General features: G+C 37.5%; 1 protein-coding gene across 1 annotated transcript; it reads left to right on the top strand.

Annotated features, from left to right (window-relative positions):
* Positions 1 to 20,960: 20,960 nt before the first annotated feature.
* LOC141920037 (uncharacterized) lies at positions 20,961 to 23,421 on the top strand. The gene has a single exon (XM_074816724.1). The coding sequence runs from the start codon at positions 21,880 to 21,882 to the stop codon at positions 23,419 to 23,421; it is 1,542 nt and encodes a 513-aa protein (XP_074672825.1). The 5' UTR covers positions 20,961 to 21,879.
* The last annotated feature ends 562 nt before the right edge of the window (positions 23,422 to 23,983 follow it).

The following is a 23,983-nucleotide window of genomic DNA, read 5'->3' as shown; positions in this document are numbered from 1 at the left end:
ATTTCAAGAGAGCAGAATTTTGAACACATGAAGTACAGTATAATAATACAGAAAGACCCTAGAGTTATAAAAATCAATGTTTAGAGTTCATGTTCCTGGTTTGTAATAGATGAATATGTACACCTTCTCCTATATGTGTGCTGTTAATATAAACACATTAATACTATGAAACACTCAGTTACCCACAGGGCAAACATAACTCTACAAGGAAATAAACACATTTATGTGTGGAGAAAAGATGTAGACTGTGTGGTAAATGTAACATGGTACTGCATATATTTAGTACTATCCATACTTTATATAGAGACCAAAATGCACATAAGGAAAGTGGCATGTGTATGTATAAATTCTATACACACAGACTAAATTATTTCTCTTTGTGAGAAGTTTGTTTTGGCAGTGTCCAAACCATGTCAAGAGTGTAAGTAACCCTCCTCTCATAGACCCTTCCCTCTTCCCTCCTCAAATCCACAAGGCTTCTAAATTCAGGACCATGTTTGAACAGAAACTTGAAGAGGTAGCTCTCAGCAACAGGTCAAAATGAAAAAAAAAAAAAAAAGCCAGAAATAAAAATGGCTTATAAATGATATTCCCACCCCTTTAAGATTTTGCAAGACAGAGTTCTCTTTTTAGGTTTGTTTTCATAAATTTTCTTGTTTGTGCTTGAAAAAAACATCCATACAAGATGCATTGTGTTTTTCTTTATGTCTTACAAGGACCTAAGCTGAGGTCTGCCTTAATTTTTTGCTCTTCTCATCAGTCTCACAGTCCCTTGTTTTATCCATATCATTATTATTATATTACAAAGAAAATGAAAGAAAAGCAAACACATCTTGAATATGTATAATAAAAAGTATTACACAGATTGATTACAGTTTTACATAAACATTGTTCTGATCACAGTTAAATAAAGACCATTTTATTTTGAAGGATAGCTTTATGAATGATAGTACATGATCTTGAGTTCAGTTTCTTCTGTCCTTGGAACAGTTCTGTCTTTACATCCATAAGGCCAATCTCTATGTGTAGCAAGTATCTTCTAATGATTCCAAATCTCATTTTAGGGGAAAAGGGATATAATTTTTGGAAACAATTGAGTTGATGTTTTAGCTAGCTGGTCAGAAAGAGTAAACAGAAACTACTGGCCATCCTGTTTCCTCTTATTAACTGTGTAAATAAGTGAATATACCTCTCTTGTGAGGCATGGTCCTGTAAAAATTCAGAGTATCAAGTTCCATCAGAGATGTCATTGTTACAGAAGTTATTTTGAAATAAAAAGAATGACAAAAGACGCAACATTCTCTGTGCTGTCTTCTGGTGATATAGCTTCTCCAACCTGCAAAGAAATTAAGCAGGGAGGTGTGGTCCTTTTCCCTCACAAAGCCGATCTGCTATTGCATGTTTCTTTCACTGACCATGATATCAGTGTTATCAATCACTGGCACATGGAGTATGGTACTGTGTGAGCAATACTGTACCTCTTCTTGACAGTCTTGGAACTCACTGTCATGCAAGCTTCACACTCCTCTGGGCAGTTTCCCATCTGACTAAAGTTCTCAAAATAAGAAAAGTAATAGACTTAAAAATCATTACTTAAGTGTCTATGGTAAGACTGAAATCTTTTTTCTATTACTAGTTTCTAAAACTATACTAGACTCCTATGTAAGTATGAATGCATCCCAAGTATTACTAACTCCCCTTTCTATTTAAAAAATCTCAAAACCTTTGATGTTTTCTTCATTTTGAAATTTCCCGTTGTCCTTCATATGAAGAATATTTTTCAATATTGGAATTCACATCTTAAAAATAATAATACTTTAATGTCATAATTAAGCATCATGTCCAAGTCTGCTTTTTTCAAATAGAACACATGAAAATTTAAGTGAATCAAGTGAAAGTGTGAATTAAGGGAATCAAAGAGACTAAGAGATTATCTGCCCGCTTTTAATCTTAAATATGTCCAAATATACAGAAGGTTTTCATTTTGTTGTTTTAGTCTAAGTTATTACTAAGTGAGAAAGGTTTGAGAAAGCTTGTTTTTTTCTTAACAATGTTTAATTGTATTTAAAAAATCAAATTCTAATACATTATAGATATTTCCAAATATTTATTATAACAGTGTCTTTGTTCATGTTGATGTGATGTAGGTAAATTTGGCAGCATTGCAAAAAAAGTGCTTAAACAAAAAACCCCCTTGTTTAGGTTTTGTGTAAGTTTGAATGAATGTGTTTATAGCTATAAAACACAGTGTATAGACACAGAAAATGGACATGAGCACAAAAAATTATAAAGGAATAGAAACTGCTATTCAGTAGTTAAGATCAGACTACCTTGTTGTCCTGGTTTTGTCCAGGATAGAGTTAAATTTCCTTGGGCTGAGAGGGAGCACAGCTAGAGGGCTGGGCCTGGATCAATCATCTGAGTATTCCATATCATCTGACGTCATGCTCAGTATATAAGGGGACATGCTTTCTCATTTTCCATTTCAGTTTCGGTTTCCTGGTTGTCAGCAGGATTTCTGGTGCAGTCGGGATCACTGATGGGGGTGGGCTGCATACCGGTTGCCGGTCTGTGAGCCACTGCTGTATTTTACCCATTTGGACTTACTGTTGTTACTGTTGTTTTGTTACTACTACTAAATTTTTTTTAGTAGTAAAAAAAAATTTCTTTTTTTTTTTTTTTTTTTTTGTCCCTCCCCTATTTCACCAGGGAGGCAGGGGGGAAGAGGGGGAAGAGAAGTAAACGAATGGCCACGTGGTGATTCGCTACTAGATGAGTTCAAACCATGACACTTGTTTTTCATCAGAAGATTTTTCTAAGTCCTCTGACATCCATATTTCAGTGGTGACATGAAAGGCATTGTTTCCTGGATGGGAGGTGTTGAGTCAATGATCAAAATTTGAGAACACTTGATGTGACACCTAACATCTTGAGCTGCAGCCCACTAAATAGACTGGAAGAAAAGCTTTTATGTTTTTCACACCTTTTATTTCCCCACTAAGGGGTCAGAAAATGCTTCTGAGTCTTAACAATGTGATTTTTTCAAAATCAATCCCAGCTACTGTGCAATATCCACGTCTCCTTTGGGGAATCAAAAGTTACTCAGAGCAAAAGTTAGGTCTATATTATAGGTCAAGCCACACTGACAGGTTGATAAGGCAGAGAAGGACACTTATCCTGTATGGCAGAATCGGGAACAGAGTTCTGTTCTGATCAATCCACTAAGAGGATAAGAAAGTGTCTCAAAGTGACATGCTATGTCCATTGAACTTAAACTCCACCAATCTGCTGTTCATTTAAACCTTGCTTCTGGCAATTTTCTGGAAATGTATGTTGAGGAGTTCAGTTAGTTTTTATGCTTCTTTCTATAAGTGTCTGTCTGGAATTTTGTCCTTGGAGAAAAGTTCCTTTTGAAAAAGTTTATATGTTCCAGCACTTAAAATGAATATCCAGATTTTACTTCAGAAGACTGACCAATGGAAAAAGCTTTGATCAAGAGCAACTGATGTACATTTCATGTTGCCATATCCATATAATCTTGAAACAGTACACATTCATTTCAATAACTATTCAAAATTCTGTGTCTGTATGAATATACCAAAATTGAAATGTGAACTTTCCAGGTTTGGACTCTAAATGGTCAATATTATTTGATGGGATTACAAAATATCAATTAATATTACCTACTTTTAACAGTTACAAGAAAAAGGAAAAAACCTAAATCTTTAGTAATGTTGCTTTGAGTGGTTCATGGCTCTAAATCTATCTATTCAGACACTTTCTAAATACATAATCATAAACACATTTGCCAAACTGACAGAAAAAACCAATGTATCTTTTTCAGTATTCCTTTATGATGTCTATTCTTTTCTCTCATGTAAAGGTTTGTAGAGTTCATTAGTGAGATAAATGGTACTGCACTTACTCGAAGAGCTTCTTTCTTCCCATTAACACTGACCTGACTGGTGTTACATGACATGACAGTGCGTATAGAGGAGCACAAAAAGTCCCATTCACTTTTTGTCATTCATCTGTAAAATATTTTAAAAACATAGAAAAATTAAATTAAATATATAAAGGTTGCAATGACAATATTTTGTTGACTTTAAATTTAGTAAAAAGGTCTCCTTTGGCTGGATTTGAAATTAATTCAGATTTGGTTTTTTTCCTTACTGTAGTCTACACATTCTTCAGAAATATTCTGCAACAAAATGTTAGAAAAGTAAGATCCTTTTCTCTTTTTGTTATTTTATTCCCGTTCCTCCTATGAATTTATAAAACCTTTTGCAGCATTTGCAACACAATGAAATTAGACCTAGTTTTCCTTATTCCACAGGTGATGGTTAGAAACAACTAAGCAAAGTTACCTAAATTTTAAGTTTAAATGGTATTACATGTTTTCATTTATGACATTATTTTAGGTCATCAACTCCAGCTCTATTAGCACAATACTTCAAATATCTCCAGATACCTAAAAAAACATGTGTGTCTGTGTATGCGTGTGTGCACACAGGTTTGAGAAGAGAAAGAGAGCAAGAGAAAAGTATCCTACTTTTCATACATTTTTTGCATAATCATTCCTCTATCATAACCTTCAGATAACTTGCAAATTACAAAAAAATGGTTGGGGAAGGAGGATGTGGGCATGCCTATATGACCCACCCATAGCAATTCACCTGCATGAAAACAGCTCTTAATATAAGACTGTAAATACAACCTGTGTCTGTGTCTGTTTGTCTGTGTGCCTGTACTGAGTAAGTAAAACTGTCCAGAGGGTATTTGCCAAAAAACTCATCTTATTAAAGAGAAAGAAAAGCATCAGCCTCAAACTAATGATGGTCATCAGCTGGATTCAACAGTAACTGGGAAATACTGAAAAGACTTTTGAAGCAAAGAAGGAATCAGCCTGATAAGAAATATGAAAGAAGCATGAACATTTCTAGCATGGAGATAGAGACCTTGAAAGGAAGAATCAAGGAGGTCTGTCCCTGCTGACAGTGTCCCAGGACACTTGACCATTGCCTAGGCTTGGTAACACAGTCTTCCCATGGGTCACTGAGAGCAGTCTGCCCCTGTCTAGCAGAGTGACTGTACCCAAGTGTTTAGTAACACTGTGTGAAACTAACGTTATGTTTTGTGTGTTGCATTACTGATATGGATCCTGAATGTATGATTCACTGTCAGTTAATAACCTGTCATTAATAAATTAATAAATCACTTTGATCAGGATTTTGGCCTAAAGCATTTGAACTGAAGAATTTTTCCGTGAGACAGGAGAAAATTTCTGACATTCAGCTTACCAAAGTAATATGAAAAGCAGTGTACTTTAATATAGCTTGAGTATTGAGATACAAGAGTAGTTGAACTTAAAGCGAAGTATGCAAATTAATACTGATAAGCTGAAGCCTTGATGTCAAGAAGTAATTATTAGGGGAGGAGGGGGATTAAAAAAATCCCATGACAGGACATAATGGGCTGCTTCAGACCTGCCTGCTAAATAAGGTATCTATTCCTTTAAGGCTGGCACATGAAACTCTAACACTCAAGGGTCAGAGGTTTTGCACAGAAACTATTAAAAAGCAGAAGAATGGATGACGTTTTCCTCAATATCTACTACATCTCAGCAATGAAACTGCTCTGGTAGATATCAGGAGGGATGTGTAGTAAAAAATCCTAGGGCTGAGCTTTTTTTCAACTCTAATTAATTCTGCTGCACACTTAAGATATTCCACAAGACCATCCTACCCAATACCTTTGCATGAGCACACGCTTACAGCAGTACAGATTCAGAACGTGGTATTCCCTACAGGTTTTCTTTCTCAATGTCTTCACGAGCATTCTTGTTCCACCTTCTCATATAGTAATTATTTTACTTATTTAGAGGGATCTACTCTAATGTATTTTTTAGAGTTAACTCTTTAATACCTTGTTAGTGTATATGAAAAATATAGTAAAAGTAGTACAAAGGAAAAAGCAGCATATATAAGAATGCTTAACAATATTTTTCAAGGCATCAGTGAATGAAATAAAAACGTCACCCAAATTATCAGAGATACGTTTTTTTTTCCCATTGAAATATTTTGTTTGAAAAACAGTACTGTATTGAGTGGCAAGGTTTTGGTAGCAGGAGTGGGAAGGTGCAGGGGCAGCCTCTGTGAGAAGAGTCCAGGGGTTGTCCCATGCTGGACAAAGCTGTTTCTAGCTGGCTCCAACAGACCCACTGCAGGACACAGCTGAGACCATCAGCCAAGCTGGTGGTGTCTGTAGGAAAGTGTGTTTAAGAAACAGCAAAAAAACCCCTGGCCAGGCCGAGGAGGAGGGAGCTAAAGGAGAAAAAGCAGAAGGAATGCCCAAGACAGAGAAGGAGGAAGAGTAGGTGCTCCATGGTGCCAGAGCAGACACACTGCAGCCCATAGAGGACCCCACATGAGAGAAGGTGCATATTTCCTGAAGGAAACGGTGTGCTGTGGAGAATCCATGCTGGATCAGGATAAAAGTGTGTGAGGAGGAAGGAATAGCAGAGAGGAACTGTTATATGCCATAAACCTGCAGTAAACTGTGAGTGAAGAGCTGGGGGGGGGAAATTGGGTGTTAGACAAGGTTATCTACCACAGTTACACCAGTGTCTTGGAGCTCACTGAAGGGAAATGAGTACAGTGTGGACTTTGTGACTGACAAGAATGTATATCAAAAAATATACTCACTTACATGCATCTCTTCTGAACATAAATTCAATAGTTAATTTTGTATGTAATTCCATCATTATTTTTCTTCCCTTCGCAGTATTCCCTTGAAGTGATGACAACGTTTTAATTTGAATTAAAGTTCTTGTTAATGCCAATATGTTGCAACACTTTTATTTATGATTCTATTTATTATACTAATCACAATTTATTTATGATAGCTATTTTCCAAGTAGACAGGACTCAATGGCCTGTGTCTGCAGGAGGTCACAATGCATCTTAGGCACACTCATCAAATTGTTATTTCTATTTTTCAGTGAAATTTCATTGTCATTAACCCTTTCCAAACAGATTTAAAGAATGTTATTAGTTATGTGTACTAATCAATTAGAAATTACATTTAAGGCTTAGTTTGTGCCTCTGTCAAAAACATTGCAAACATATAATACTTGTACATGCACATACACTTGTACCCACGAATGCCCCCCCACACACATATGCATACAGCTGTGTCTAAAAGTACTCTAAAAAAGAAAGATAACTTGCTGCTGTAGCATTGCTGTATCCACAAAATTTTTAAAGGCATTAAGTGATTTTACTGGCAATAGAGGTTGGCAGTTAGGAGAGTACTAGACACATTTATTCTTTCAGAGTTTATATTACTGATAAAGTTAAATATTGAGTTAGAAGCTTGCTCAAATGCAAAGTTGTGAAAAGAAAATCAGAATAAACTAAAAATAGGCATAAAACCTTATGCTCTGTTAATCTTTTCATATAAAAAATACTAAAAATAATCTACATTGTTTTAAGGACTCAAGGAACAATCATTTTAAATAGACTTTCTTAACTTGCTGACATGAATAGTTGTCCTGACTTTCAAACCTTTTCAGCATAAAAACTCATTCCAGTCAATTCTGCATAGCCAGTAGATCAAGGAACATGAAATTTTTTTTCCACAAATAATACATGCAGTTCTGGGACCCCTGAGACAGGAAAGACATTGATAAACTCGACCAAGTCCACCAGGATTGTCATAGCTGGAGCACTTGATCTTTGAGGAGAGTCTAAGACCCTTGGCCTTTTTCAGCTTGGAAAGAGCCAGCTGTGGGAGACCTAACAGCAGCATACCTCCCCTCCCCATTGCCTATGGGGAGGTTACTGAGAAGGCAGAATCTATACTGATGTGCATAGCAGGAAAACAAGGGACAGTGATCCTAAATTGGAACAAGGGGAGGCCAGCTGGATATAAAGAACTAAAAAATTCACTCAGAGGATAATTAGACAGCAGAGCAGGCTGCCCAAAGAGACTGTGCAGTGTCTGTCCTTGGAGTTTTTCAGTACTCAACTGAAGAAAGCCCTAAACAACGTGGTTTGAATGCACTGTTAATCCTGCTTAGAGCACAAGGTTGGTCTAGGTAGCCTCCTGAGGACCCTACCAACCCAAATGAGTCTGTGATTCTACTATTTCTGGGTTTTTCATGAGCCATATGCAATACCTGCAGTGGCAAGGGCAGGAAAGTTGCTCAAGTAATTCAGCAGAGAATGACACATTAGAGAGTAACATACCCTCATCCTGTAAAAGTTTACAAAATGTTCTAAACAAGTATTTTCTCTTTAATTTGTCCATTTAAATACTAAGATTCAGTTTCTAAGTATATAATTCCAAATGTACCAGAAAACTTAATACATTGCAGGTCTGACAAACTTATAGATGTTTTTTCTTCTTTATCTCACCTACTGAAAACAAGTAGGATTCATTCAGTCTCTAACAAAACTAATCAATCAACTGGGAACAGATGTTGAAACAAAAAAAAAACCCATAAAACCCCACAACATCAAAGGAAAAATTCTCTCTTCCAGAGTCCCATGCCTTCTGGACCTTATCTGAATACTTTACACTACAAACAAGGCAGTGCTCAACCATTTTTTCCTGAGGCCATAAAATCTGTGTGGCTTTGGGGGAAAAAGACTGCATTCCTTACTACTACACCTTGTTACCACCAGTGTAATTGCAATGATATTGCCACAGAGGGTGAAAGAGTTTCTGAAGAGAATAAAATGGCATGAATATAAAACATTCAGGAACTGATGTATATCTGTAACAATACTTTTCTTCTTTCAAATTATGTTATCACAAGAAATACCTGTTTAAGTTCAAAAAAAGTTATAGGTGCAAAAAAGAAATTCAGAATTAAATTTCATTTTTGAACACCACACAAGTTAAACAAATGTTCTGAAAAATGTTCAGATACTTGTTTCTATGTGAGCATCAGATCCACTTCTGCAATTGTACTTTCTTGTATAAACAGATGGAATGAAATTGCGATCTCTGTTTGGCTCCTTTGAAATCTGTGCAAGGAAAATTTAACTTCGGCTTTCTGAAAGAAGTAATGATGGATAGGTATGTTTTTTTCATATATTTTTAACATACGTTTATGATATTTATAATTTTTTCTGACTGCTGTTTTTCATAAAAAAAACCAAAAAAGTAAAAATGCATAATAATTCTATAATTCATTCTAAAACATTCTGACAGAAGAATTCATAGTGTCATCCAGGAAGAGAAATATGCTTTTAAATGTTCATTGTACTATCTATTTATTTTATTTTTTTAAACAACGTCAGACTCACATATTTCTCTTTGTTAACATTGTATTAAATAAATAAGCTTACGCATATTTTTTATAAAGGTATTTTTTTAGAAAAAATATATAACCATATTAATAAGCTGGCAAACATTTTAGAAGTCCTTTCTGTAGTTCTTTAGATCTGTAGTTAATTGTATAAGGTATCATATTCAAAGGTCTCAACAGCCTTTCATTCAGTTCAGTGTAATTTCTAAAAGTAGAATTTATCACATCTAATTTTAGACATGAGCAATGTAAACTTTCACATTTGAGTTCCAGTGCAGGAGCTTCATTTTCTACTTTTTAGACAACAAAGAGAAACAACATGTTGTTGGTCTGATTATTCTGGTTAAATGTAAATATTAACTCTGTGATGACAAGAATCACATCCTGCACATCTCAGTTTACTCCTATTGTCTATAAAGACAGCCTTGGTGTTCATCTGCCTTTAGACATACTAATTCTTTCATGAATTCTACCTTCATTATGTTGAGAATGAAGTCTGTTTTTTACTTATATGCACACACACAGAGAAAAGAGACTCTCATATGATTTTCTCTGACCACAAGTTTGCATATTTTTAAGGGTAGATCAGCCTAGATTACATTCTATTGGTACAAATTTGCAGAGTTAAGGTAGATCTGCTTGAATTACCTATTTGTACAAGAAAATAAGTTATAGTATTAAAGGGATATATGCATGTGTGCTTAGGTCAATTTCCATGCATATGTATTTATATTAGGACTTCTACAGTTATGTGAAAAAAGTTGTTATTAATAAGTGGCCACAAGCAAATTTTTCAATACACATGCATGTGGCTAGTAATTAAATCTATTACTCTGTTTAAATTCAGAAGCCTCACTTAATAGATGACAATGAAGATAAGGCAAGAGCTAAGAGAAGAATGAGAAATATATTGTGTGTGTAGATATAGATATAACTACATTATAGAAATTCAGGTAAGAGGAAATACCTCTTTTTTGGATTAGTGAATGGGAAAAATGGTAAACGGTTAGAACAAGCTGTCTAGCTTACTCTCTGGAACATACACTCAATGTACCTCAATATATAAAAAAATTATTTGAAAAAGCAATAAATAAAGCAGTGACAGCATAGTGATGATTTCAGAGCATAAAAACAATTCAGAAAAACCTACAAGAATCTTCTAGTAGAAAAAGTCTTGGCACAACTGACAGAAGAAAATTAATATTAGCTCTGAAATTTAAAAAAGCACGAACAACCAAAACACAATATTCAAATTTCCCATTACCACTGATAAAACAGATCTAAAAGTCATTATGGATGGTTATCTGAAAAATTGGCCCAACATTCCGCATTTGTGAAAAGGCAAGAGGTACAGTGATGTGCGGAAACAGACTCTACAACTCAGAGAGAGTTATAAAGCAGGTATGTTTATTCCAGCGCCGGGGTGCAAGGGGATTTCTCCACAAAGCTTGCACACCAACAACACATTCTACCAGAAATTTATAGAGTGTAGATATACATGTTCATAGAGTCACACAATACATATGTGTTAATAAAGTGGAGTTAGTTCAAAAGGCTGGCATCAGCAGTTTATGTTATCTTTATGCCTGCTCATTGCCTCCTGGTGGTCGTCCTCGGGGTCTTCTGGAGGAAGGCTCACAGTCTTCCTCACCTTGTACTTTTTCACCCAGTTCCTCAGAGCATGCGCAGATTCTCCTAAATAATGTCTTGAAAAACAAGAGTGGTCCCAGATGGTTTACTACCTCTATCTTATCTAAAAGCACTAGCATACTAGTTTCTACTGTCCACACATGGCTATCTGTACTCTGCAAAGACTCAGCTTGTTAGAACGCATCTGCTTCCCAAGGACATGTCTCTTGTTTTTGATGAAAACAGTAGTCCTTGGTAAGTTTCCAGGGAAAGAAGGATTATTAAGCAATATTCAGAAATCTGAATGTTGCTGTAAGTTGCTATAAGTAAAAGTTGCAAAGCAGGTGATCATTTCCCTGTATCAACAGTAGGAAATCTTAGGGCATTAGTTATGAAATAACACTTTATAAAAATATTGTGTTCCTGATAGGCCTCTGTAACATCTATGTTTTAAAACAAAGTGAAGTATTAGTCATCATTTCTCAAACAAAAAAGCATATTATGTCTGATGATGTTATAATAAATGAAGGGGAAATGAACTTTTTTTTTTATTCCAGACCAGACTAAGTAGGCAGATTTCCAGCTGCCCCTTTTCTAGCTCTAGGAAAGAAAGTAAAGAACTAGAAAAGGAACAAGAAAAAGAGAAAGCCATGAATATGGAATAGTTTTCACAGAGAGAGAATAAATACCTTAGGTTTCCTCAGCCTGGCAAAGTAATCTACAAACATATATGACTAGGGAAAGTGAATAAAGAATTATTTTTATATTTTGTTTACTGTCTCAGAGTAGATAAATTGGTAGGTAGAATATGAAAAGAAAGGGTAACTTCTTTTTTATACATGAAAGCAAAAGTGTTGAAAAAGTGTTCATTAGATTCATTATCAGAAAGTCCTAAAAACAATGGTGGCCAGCAACTGGGTGATAAAAGATCATTTCGTGGTTACCCTATTTCTTTTCTTCTTTATCCTATTTTATCAGGTAAGATCAATCTTGGTCCAAACCACTATAGCTTTCTTATCATCTCATCTTACAGGAGATGTGCCCAACTACTGTTTAAGTACAAAATGTGCCTTATTGTAGCTGCTTCCCTGACCAGACCCTCTTCGTGCAGCAACACAGGAGAGCAGCCACGGTGATTTACACAGGCTTTGCTGCAAAGTCTATTGATGCTGTCAGGAAATCTTCCATGAACTTCAGTAGGATTTGGTGAGGTCAAGCATCTCCCACTTCTTAAGTGCAATGAGAAGGGAAGTACTATGCATGCTGTAGCTCATACAGTCAAACAAGAAAAAAATATTTATTTATTTCTTCTTTGGCATTTATCATTTACAAAATGCCTAAACAGTCAGGATTGCAGTGGAGAGCTACATATGATGATGTAAAAGTATGAATTGCTTTAGGAAATATTAAGGTGTTAATACAGTTTTCAGAATAGGTTAACAGATAATAAAAAGTTGGGATGCGAGAAGAGGCTTTCCAGAATGCTCTTTTTTTTGGTGTGTGGCTGTCCATGAAACATTTATAAGCAGTTTAACATAGAACTCGTTTAACTGATACACTGATCAACAAGGTTGTAAGAGCAGCAGCATTTCTTCCAGGTGGATGGGAAAAAATGTGAAGTATTCACCCTTGTATACCTATATGGAGACATGTATTAAATATTACAACCGTTTTCAGTTCAGATTGGACTACAATATTTCTACTCATTAGAGATTCACATTATAATGAGGAAAATATGTTGCATTGCTTGACCTAATGTCAGGTAGTGAAATAAAAGGAAGATAATTGAAAATATTTGTTCACTTTACACAAGAATAAAAATCAAGATGGAAATATATTTCAGAGTTTAAAAAAAAAATCTTAAAATTTTGTGTACAATATGGATTTGGAACAGTATGCATTATATTTTCACTATTATCATTACATTTTTACAATCATGCAGATCAGTGATTGCTTTCTAGAATCCAGGGTTTAAATAATACTGTAGGAAAAATGTTTAATTGAAAAGATCGATAGCTGCAGTGATTTCAAGATTCCCAGATATTTCCTGTGTATGCCTTTGTATCTTTACATCTTTTGCTAACAATAATTCTTCCTTTAAAATTTTATGTGGTCAAGCTAGCAAAACCTTAAACTCTTGCTCTTTCACCTTTGCTGCTAATATCAGTAGAGATTCAAAGAACAGCTAAAGGAGCTCTAACTTCTAACATCCTTGGGAATTAAACACTTGGGCATCTCAGAGGTCTGAATCTTCAGTAACCTCTGATCAATATTCCTGTCATTTCCACACAGAGGGACATAAACACATTCTTCAAAAATATATTCTTCCATTACATGGAGAGGTATAACTTTAGGAAATGGCTGGTTTTCCTCTCATTCCAACCTGCCTGCTACAGGGAGGATTTGACTGCATGTACAATACCATTTTAAGCCCTGGAATTTAGGTCAATAAAGAATGTGAAACAGAAGTACATTAATTCACACACCTATCAGTAACCCAGGAAATCCTGGAAATCATCCTTCCTCTTTCACATTTTTACCAAGAAAATGTTCTCCAAGGCAGTTGAGGCTTCTCCCGTTTACACTGTGTAATGTAACTCTACTGGTCTCTTTGGTCCGATGCACAAAATCTTACCTGGATTATCTGATTAATTAACACGGGCATAAATTAATAGAAGGACCTATTTTATTTGCACTAACAGTCCTCTGCCCTAGAGGAAGACTTAGTACATGTTCTCTAATATATTTTAAACATCACTCAGAAAGATGAAAAGTAATTATAGGGAAAAACTCAATTATACTTTCCAACTAAAGGAGAGGTTGTCATGAAGCACATTTTCACATGCTCAACTCATTTTCACATGCTCAACTTGTATGTGTGTGTGGGGGGAGTTCTCTGTGTGTCGGGATTTTTTTAACAGCTGGCATAGACTAGACTAGACTAGACTAGACAAGACAAGACTAGACTAGACTAGAATACAGTTCAGTTAGAAGGGACCTACAACAATCATATAGTCCAGCTGCCCGACCACTTCAGGGATGACAGTTAAAGCATGTTATTAAGGGCATTGTCCAAATGCCTCTTAAACACTGACCGGCTTGGGGCATGAGCCACCTCTCTAGGAAGCTTGTTTCAGTGTTTGACCACCCTCTTGATAAAGAAATGCTTCCTAATGTTCAGTCTAAACCTCCCCTGTAGCAGCTTTGAACCATTCCCATGCATCTTATCACTGGATCCCAGGGAGAAGAGATCATCACCTCCCTCTCCACTTCCCCTCCTCAGGAAGCTGTAGAGAGCAATGAGGTCATCCCTCAGCTTCCTTTTCTCTAAACTAGACAAACACAGAGTCCTCAGCTGATCCTCACAGGGCATGCCTTCCAGTCCTTTCACCAGCTTTGCTGCCTTACCCTGGACACATTAAAGGACCTTCACATCCTTCTTAAATTGTGGGGCTGTCAGGGTTTAAGCCCAGAGGGCAACTAAGCATCACACAGCAGCTTGCCAACTCCTTCCCCCTCAAGGATGGGAAGGAGAAAATATAACAAAAAGATCAGAGTTCGAGACAAGAATAAGGAGGGATGACTCACCAGTTATGGTCACCGGTAAAAGACAGACTTGATTGGGGAACAAAAAAAGAACATCAGTTTAATTTTCCACACTACCACCACCACCACCATCACTACTAATTTACCAATCAGATCAGAGTGGGACAGTGACAAATACAACCACATCTTAAAAACACATTCTCCTTACCCATTCCTTCTTCCTGGGTTGAGGTTTGCTCCCAATTTCTCTACCTTTTCTCCACCAGTGGCACAGGGGGGCAGGGATAGGGGTTGTTGTCAGTTCATCACCTGTTGTTTGTCACTTCTTCCACTTCAAGGGGAGGACTCCTCACACCTGGGGTCCTGTTACGGAGGCTCTCAAATAAACAACCAACCACCAAAAATTAAAAATGTATTATTGACACAATTAACTAGCTCTCTGTAAATTATAGGTTCGAATGTCTGTGAGAAGAGAACAGAACAACTTTCTAGGGTTTAACAGCAATCCAAAACGCAGAACAAAGCACAACTCCTTAGAGTAAGCAACCCAAAACACAGAACAAAACACCACTCCCTAGGGTTTAACGGTAACCCAAAACACTCTCTCACTCACCTAACAAGTAAGGGCTCTCAACCTTGAAGACCTGCTCAGGGCAGCATCCTGACCCAAGGCACCTCGAGGAGTTTCCTTGGGCAGCGTCCTGACCAAAGGGAAGAGTCCTTGACCGCAGCATGCTGCGCCAGGGGACAAACTCCAAATGTTTTCCCCAGGGGTCTCCATTTATACCCAGGCTGAATCTGACCTGTAGTCAATAGCAGCTCCTGTTGGCCAAAGGCCCCAGTTACCACAAAGCCCTGAGAACAAAGGCAATCAGTAGCTTCTACCCGTCAGCAGCCAAGAAACTCTGTTTTTATTGGGTGGATGCACCTGCCACAGGTCCCTCTCATGGAGACTGTCCTTCATGATCTTTCTCCAACACGAGGCCTTCCTGCGGGCTGCAGCTCTTCACAAAGTGCTCCAACATAGGTACCTTCTTCAAGCTGCAGTCCTCCCAGCAGCAGACTACTCCAGTGCGGGCTTCCCTTGGAGTCCCGGCCTTCTTCAGGCACAGCCACCTGCTCCAGTGTGGGGTCCTTCACGTGCTGCTGGCGGGCATCTGCTCCACTCTGGACCTCCATGAGCTGCAAAGGTACAGCCTGCCCTCTCACCATGGGCTGCAGGGGGAGTCTCTGCTCTGGTGCAGCTCCCTGCCTTGTCCTTTCTTCCACTGACTTTGGTGATTGCATAAGTATTTTCCTCACAACTCCTCCTCCTCTCAGTTTCCCCTTCTTAAATATGTTAACACAGAGATCCACCATCGTTAATTGACATGGCCTTGGCTAGAGGTGGGTCTGACTTGGAGCTTGAAGAGTTTCTAGAAGCTTCTCACAGGAGCCATCTCTTTACCCCCCTCCACCACTACCAAAACCCCACCCCACACAAATCCAACACAGGTGCCCAGAACTGCACACGGTGCTCACGGTGGGGCTGCACCAACGATGAATACAGCGGGATAATCACATGTTTTGACTGATTGGTTATGCTGTGTTTGATGCACCCCAGGATGTGGTTTGCCTTCTTGGCTGCCAGGGCACACTGCTGACTTATATTGACCAGCACTCCCAGATCCATTTCTGCAGGGCTGGTCTCCAATCACTATTCTTCCAATTTATACTTCTGCCCAGCACTACTCCATCCTAGGTGCAGAATCTAGCATTTGGACTTGTTAAATTTCATCCCATTAATCGTTGCCCAATGCTGAATCTATCTACATCCCTCTGCAAGGCATTTTGTCCCTGGGAGAGTCAACAACACTTCCCAGCTTGGTATCATCAACGAACTTGGTAATGGTTCATTCAACTCCTGCATCAAGATCATTGATAATTTTGATCATTGATTGCTGAACTTTCTTTTTTTAATATAGTTTGATGATTATTTTAACTCCTGATTAACCTAGAGAAAAATATTTTCACTTTTACAGATACATTTCAGTCAAAAATAGTACATGCATATATTTAAGAGAGATAGCGTAACAATCTTTTTATCTGTTATCTCCATCAATCTTTACATCAAAGATAAGTGTGGGATCATTGAAAGTATTGCTGATAATAATAATGGGAAAAAAAAAAAAAAAGAAAATTTTTCTAAGCATCAGAAGAGATCCATTTAGAATTTGGACAGCAGTTATCTCATCTATTCCATTAATTCTATGACTTCTCACAGTTTCACTCATCTTCCTTTGCATCTTTGCGCTAGTGGATGGAAGTCCATGAAAGTTCAGTTGCACAAAGATTATACGAGATCACATGTGAAAGCGTAATGTCCCCATTGCAAGGAACAAAGAATAGAATGATCTTTCTTGTACATATATGAATAAATACAGAAATATATAACATACATTAATATGGGGGCATGATTTGAACAAGAATCTCCTCTGAACTTTAAACTCCTGTTCCTCCTGTCTTAAAACATTAAATAAATAAAATATTTCTTGATACTCATCTGTTATTTTCCCAAATTTAACTAGAGTCACATACAGATTTTTAATACTCTTCTGTTTCATTCAAATGAAGAGAAAGCCTGTGGATTTTTTTGAAAGATATTTTAAAAAAGGCTTATTCCAATGTATTCACTCTTAAAGATTTTATCTGTAGAAGAATGACAAAGACTCTTCTTGAGTACAATAAGAAGACAAGATCTAGTCTTACTAGATCACTAGATCCTGGATTAATGGGGGCATGCCTGTCTCCTTAAAATATACTACTTTTTAATAAAGTTGATATTCATTAAAAGTGTTCCAGGCATCTGTTCACTTAATAGGAGGTCAATTTATTTTTTCTTTAAATTGCAAGCTAGAAGAAAGGTAAGTAATTTAATGATACTAATTAACAAATGCCAGCCTACATTAGAAATTAGTTATATATAAATTAATCAGAAATATTAAAAATGTTCTGTTTCCTTTATTCTTAAAAATAGTTCATTTTATGAGTTTTATTGCTGAGCTAATTACTAAGAGATCATTAACTTTGGGTGGGCCACTGTAGTTTTTGCTTAATTCTTCTATTACATAAGCACATTATCATATGGAAAGATGAGTACAATAAAGATCCAGTACTAATATTTTTGTTGTTGTTGTTATTTCTTGTAGATGCATACCAACTGCTACAAATTTAATGGATCATTTTATGAAGTAAAATTAAAAAGTTGTATTTTAGTATAATTATATAATTATTTCTATATAATTTGGTTGGCTGAATTTCTACTCTTCAGATCATACTGATGAATATTTTTACCATGAACACCATGTAAAGAAAAAATTCACTTCTTTAGAAAACTCAGTTACCACCTCATAGCTCAATAAGTGGAACTACTGTTTTGGAGGGGGAAATACCTTGCATGCTTTTATACTTTTGTTTTCTCTTTCCCTCTCTCTTTCTCTCTTTTTCTCTCTGATTTTTATTAAAAAAAAAAAAAAAAAAAAAGAAATTATAGATGGGATATTGTCAAAACCAATGTAAGTTTCTTTTTTTTTCTGATAGGAGGTTTCTTCACTACCCGAAAACAAATGCGTGCTAGTTTATCATCCAGGACAGTATGGGTGAAAGGGTGCACATAGAGGGGTGACTGTGTACCTTCATGTATGTATTTTGTATGATCGCTTCAGTGAATCATCATTTTCAAAAAATAAAATTAATTGTTCAAAAGCAGTTGGACAAGACCTTTAAAGAATATTTTTTAAAAATTACAAAAAATGTTATAATTATTTGCACATTTGAAATGTTGCATTTCTATATTAAATTAACAAAGTGTATGGATTATCAAGTAAAACAGATTAAAACTGAAACTTGGAGTATCTTTTTGGAAAAAAATCTTTCTCTCATGGTAGCTTAGAAGCATCTGTAAGAAGAAATAAGGATGTTTCAGATTTTAACAAATAAGGGTCATATATTCAAGAGCAAACTTGTGTCTCCTAATTCCCAAATGGAGGGACATTTTAAACTCAGTACCATCAACAATTAGAAATCTGGTGTTAGTACCCATGAGGGAAAAGCTCACATTTCAATATGCTCAGTGTAATTAGACAAAATTGCCTTTTACTGCAATTCATAAGGATAAATTGTTCCCTCAAATATAGACAATAGTTTGCCAGACTGCTTGGTATAACTATCATTGTTAATTTGTTGATACTAAGAGGCATATGGACTGTACTGCTGAGAGAAGTCAGATGAACTTATAGAATGGGTGTGGGGCATATTTAAGGACATAGAAAGGGCAAGATAAGATATTGCAAGTAAATTCTGTGACAAAAATTTAAGTTATACCTTCATCCTTGTTCTCCTGAAATACATATTTTATCTGAGTAGATACTTATGTGGAAAATTATAAAGTATAAATCACCTTGGGGACTATACACCAAATCTCTGATTTGTTGAAAAATAGACAATAATCCTTTTTCAGCCGATTTGTACATGTGAGTCAGACTGCAGACACTGCATGTAATTCCAGAAATGACATGCTACTGATGTGAGGAAGTGTGCTTTGTCTTCCACTAAACAAGGATTTATATTCTCCAATAAAAGACGAATACCTGAGGAAAATATAATTCATTCTTATTTGCTTACAAAAATATTGGTCAAGTTTATTTAGTCAAGTGATTCAAAGCCAATACGCCTTCAGGCTTCGACTGGAATGTTTTATATAACTGAGCAGGACAAGATTCTCTCTTTTCTCAAAGATTTATGTTAGAAATGAGTGTTAACATTTTGCTCCTACTGTCTCAGTGGTGTCACCAAAGGGCTGTAAATCCATAGCGAAACAGGACTACAGTAAAAAGAACTCACTAGTAACTTAAGGCATAATTCATATTCCCCTTGAAAACAGTTGAAAGACAGTCCTACAATATCAGCTGGGAAATATGTTTCTAAAGACAACTAGAATCAATCAGATTAAATGTTTATAGTGGTTATTCCTAAGGGATATATCCCCAAACCCCAGACAGAATTTTCAACGTTTTTAAGAAGATGTTTTAGCAAACTAAGGTTTATATTTACTGTGTTAGGAAAAACAAATATTTCACATTTCAACTCAAACTGATCTAGAACTTTCATCAGTAACTTTAGAGCCCAAGAATATGTAATCTGAAATGCAAGAAAATATCTTACAATTAAAATTGAATATCTACTTTATCTTTAAAAATTTTGGACTAAGTGTCAAATAATAGCCTAAATACTGTATCAATTTTTCTTAACTTGTGGTTACACTTCAGGGGTATTATATACTAGATGTTTCTTGTGTTTGTATCGAATTTTTTTTAATGTATATTGTAAATAATACCAAAAGAGAAATCCAACAAAACAAATAAATAAACAGACAAACGAAACCCACATCACCAAGAAAATAAATGTATATGATCAAAATAGGAAGAATTTGTGAATTAAGTGGAAATATGCTGCAGTATACTACTCAAAAAATAGATTTTACAGTTATCTAATTGAAACAATCCAAAACTTTAATTACAACTTTCCCTCAATAAGAAAAGGATGTTAAAAAAGAATTACTGGAAAAGGTTATAAAGGAGCTGTAAAAAGACACTTAGTTCATTTTTTTCTAAAATACTGTATCTACTACAAGTCATCTTTATTTGAAAAATGTGAGAGCAGTTCTAAAAAAACCTATAAAGCTTTATAGTCAAATTATACTAATATAAAACCTTAAAAAAACCCATTTTTGAGTAACAGCTGTAGAACAGGCATTAGACATTCAAAACTCAACCATCAGTTTAATTGAAGTGCATTTTAATTAGATTTTTTAAAAATGTTGAACATTTTATATTTTATTTGACAAAACTGAAGCCATTTTCATTACTCTATACTTCTCTATATTTTTCTATACTTCCTGTTAAAGTTTGCCATTGGACAGTGAAAAAGAAAACTTACCGAAAAGTACTCTGGTAAAAATATCACCGCTTTATGATTGCAAAAATTTGGTAAGTGACTTAATTTTTAAGAAATATAAAATTTATGACCATTGAACATTCTATATCATTTAGCTATGGATAGGAAAAAATTCTTCTTGAATATGATATATGATATTCTAGGAAGCATACGTACCTGCTCATTTATCCTAAAAATCTTGAATTTGATGTAACATACTAGCTGAACAGGCATTGAAGTTGTAATTTTTTAATATTCCCCAATAATTCCTTCTCCTCTCTGGCCAACCATTTTCTCCTGTCAAAAAAGATCAAGGTTTGAATTTTACAAAGTTTAGTTTGTGGTGTATGCCAAAAAGTTCTGACAGTAACCATACCCTTGCTGCTTCACCAGAATATTCTGTGTTTCTTGAATTCTTATTTTAATGTTGAATTCCCTTTCCACTTTTTTTTTTTTTCTCTTTTATTATGTGGTAACTAATGACTGTAAGGAACTGTGTTGGACTTTTGTCTCAACATTGCTGTAGCACCACCACCATTTCCTGGCCCCAGCACCCCGTTGCCATGGAGGAGTACGCCCTGAAGGAGACGAAGGGTCCCAGACAAAACCACAGCATCCGCCCGAAGCTAAATCTGGATGTGGGAGATGCGCCAGCCAGCATGACCAGCGCCTGGGCATCTGCGCATGGGGGACCATGAGACCAGGAGCCCCATGATCGGGGTGAGACGTGCAGGCTGGCACGAAATGGGCGGACTCCTTGGAAAAGATCGAGGGGACTGGGACAATAAAAGGACTGTGTACTCCTCCCAGGGGGCTCCCCTCTTCAACACCTGCTACGTGGGGCCAGGACCTCAGCGGAGCTTGGAGCACCACCACCCGCACCGAGTCCGAGCCACCGGAACATCGCTGGATCCCTGGTGGTGGTGGTAATTAGCTGCATACCTACCGTCTTTCTTGCTTAGGGTTTCTGACTTTCCCCTTCTTTTCCTCTCTGTCCTATCGCTAGTACTAATTGTTATAGCAAATAAAGTTTACAAGGTTATACAGCATCTGACCTCGTTTGCGTCTTAATCTCGCTCTTGGGATCGTTTAAGAACCCACCCCGATATTGGATCGGGACATTTTAATTGGCGTCACGGACAGGATCCCTTGAGACGAGAGTGCTGTACTATCTTGCTGTGTTAAATGTAAACCTCTCAGGATGAAATAACCCCCTTTGTGTTACAGTAAGGTGTGACCTCCTGAGACTGAACAGGGGGTACTTGCATATCCAGGTGTGGCCCTCTCAGGACGATAATCCCCTTTGTATTGCTTTTGTGTTAAATTCAGATTTGGCCTCCTGAGAGTGAATAGGGGAAATTTGATATTGTGTAATATTCTGTAACTGAGGAGTTGTTGTTTTGCTTTGGAGAAAAATGAACATTGTTTTAGAAAACCCCTCAAAAGAGGAAGTACCCAACATAGGGAAGGAAACTTTGTTTAAATTGTTAGAGAAATATAAATCAAAACCTTCGGTACCTGGAATGGATTGGGCCCGAGGGAATTGGTACAACTTACAGGCTGTCACTGATAGGATTGTTGCTTTGCAGAAAGATGCAAAAGTCAGGTCTGGCAAGGGCAAAGGTTTTATTTGTGCAGTGTTAGGAGCGAGTCTGGCAGCTGCGGTGGAAGAGAAAAAGCAGAAGTTGTATCAAACTGATATTGTAATAGACTCCCTGCAGACGGCCGTACAGACCCTGCAGAACCAATTGAGAGAAACCAAAGAATTACTAGAGGAGGAAAGGGAGCAAAATATAATATTAAAGAATGAGTTGAGGGAACAACTCTTGGCGGAGGCGGATACACTGGCGGAGGCGGAGGTGAAGCTTCTGGAGAAGGGGATACGGCAAATTTATCCGCAAGAGGATCTGCAAAAGGCAAAAGAAGCCGTAGAAAGCCCCCCCCATATGTATCCGCTGGTTAAAACAGAGTATGTGTACGAGGACGATAGAGATAACCGTCCTCAGGTTATCACCAAAGAAGTCCCATTTACATCAACTGAATTGGCAAAGCTGAAAAAGGATTTTGCAAGGACTGCAAAAGAATCAGAGACAGAGTATGTGTGGAGAGTGTCGTTGTCAGGAGGGGATGGAATTTTATTGTCAGAGAAAGAAGCAGAAGGATATTGGGGTCCGGGTGTGTTTTTAACTACTGGCGACCGCCGAGCCCCATGGTCATTGACTCAGAGAGCTGCGTACTGGGCCGGAGGACTGAACCCCTTGGAGAGGGGGGATCCCCTTGCCATAACAGGAACAGTGGATCAGTTAGTGGAAAGTGTGCAGAAGGCAGCCTGTCTGCAGATGATGTATGATCGGGAACTCAAGCCTAACCAAGGCTCCCCGATGATGATGCCTGTGGACCCAGAGAGGATGACTCCCCTGATACGAGGACTCCCTGACTCCCTGAAACCCATGGGCATCCAGTTGCAAGGGAAGATTCAAAACACCCCCAATGCAGAAAGAATGACAGCTGCTTTGGAGGGGATAGTAACCCCTGACCATCAACGGCCAGGGAGGAAAGTATGGACATGGGGAGAGGTAGCCCAGGAATTGATCAACTTTGGGAGAAAATATGGTCCTGTTGGTGGATCGTCCCAAAGAACTGAAACCAGGGTCGTACGGGCTGCAGAGCAAATGAGTGAGCGACAGTCACCCATGAGGAAGGGCCAAGGCTTGGGGTCACCCCGACTTCAGAATTTTGGGAGAGAGAGGCCCCTAACTCGACAGGGACTGTGGCAACTAGGGCTTCAGAAAAGTGTCCCCCGTGACTTGATGGACGGACTCCCGACCAAAAAATTAGAACAACTTGTGCAGAATTGGTCAGGACAAAGGGTCACTCCCAAACCAGCCCCTAGTGCCCCACCTTTGATAGACCTTGGGGAGGAACTGACCGGAGAGAAGAAGGTGGCGGGAAACTAGACCCTCCGCCCCCCGAAGGTGAGGGGGGAGGCGGAGGATGGATGTTTGTCAGACAACTCACCTGCAACACAAAAGGAGACTTACTAATTACTGTTGCTGTAGGACCAAGAAAAAGATCGGTAACATTCCTAATTGATACTGGGGCACAAATCACCGCGCTAACGCGGGCCGAAGCAGAACAGTGTGGAATCCCAATCCCATCTAGAAATCTAATTGTCTTAAATGCCCTGGGAAAAACACAGTCAGTGCCTATGACACCAGTGACACTCTGGTTACCAGGAGAAGAAAGCCCTGTCAACACCATGGTGGCCATAGGATCATTCCAGATGAATCTTTTAGGTATAGATGTTTTGAAAGGTAGGCAGTGGCGAGACACCCAGGGAAACTCATGGTCTTTTGGTGTCTCCCAGATCAGGCAGTTGGCCAAAACATCGGACATAGAAGTGCGTTTATTGCAAGCAGCACCTACCCTGCCCCCCTCCAAACTGACAAATGTGAAACCCTACCCATTGCCTCTAGGAGCAAGGGAAGGAATTATACCAGTTCTGGAAGATTTGAAAAG

This window comes from Strix aluco, chromosome 2 (genome assembly GCF_031877795.1).
Source record: "Strix aluco isolate bStrAlu1 chromosome 2, bStrAlu1.hap1, whole genome shotgun sequence".
NCBI lineage: Eukaryota > Metazoa > Chordata > Aves > Strigiformes > Strigidae > Strix > Strix aluco.
The sequence above is the reverse complement of the archived record's forward strand: the minus strand, read 5'-3'. Positions and strand labels throughout refer to the sequence as shown.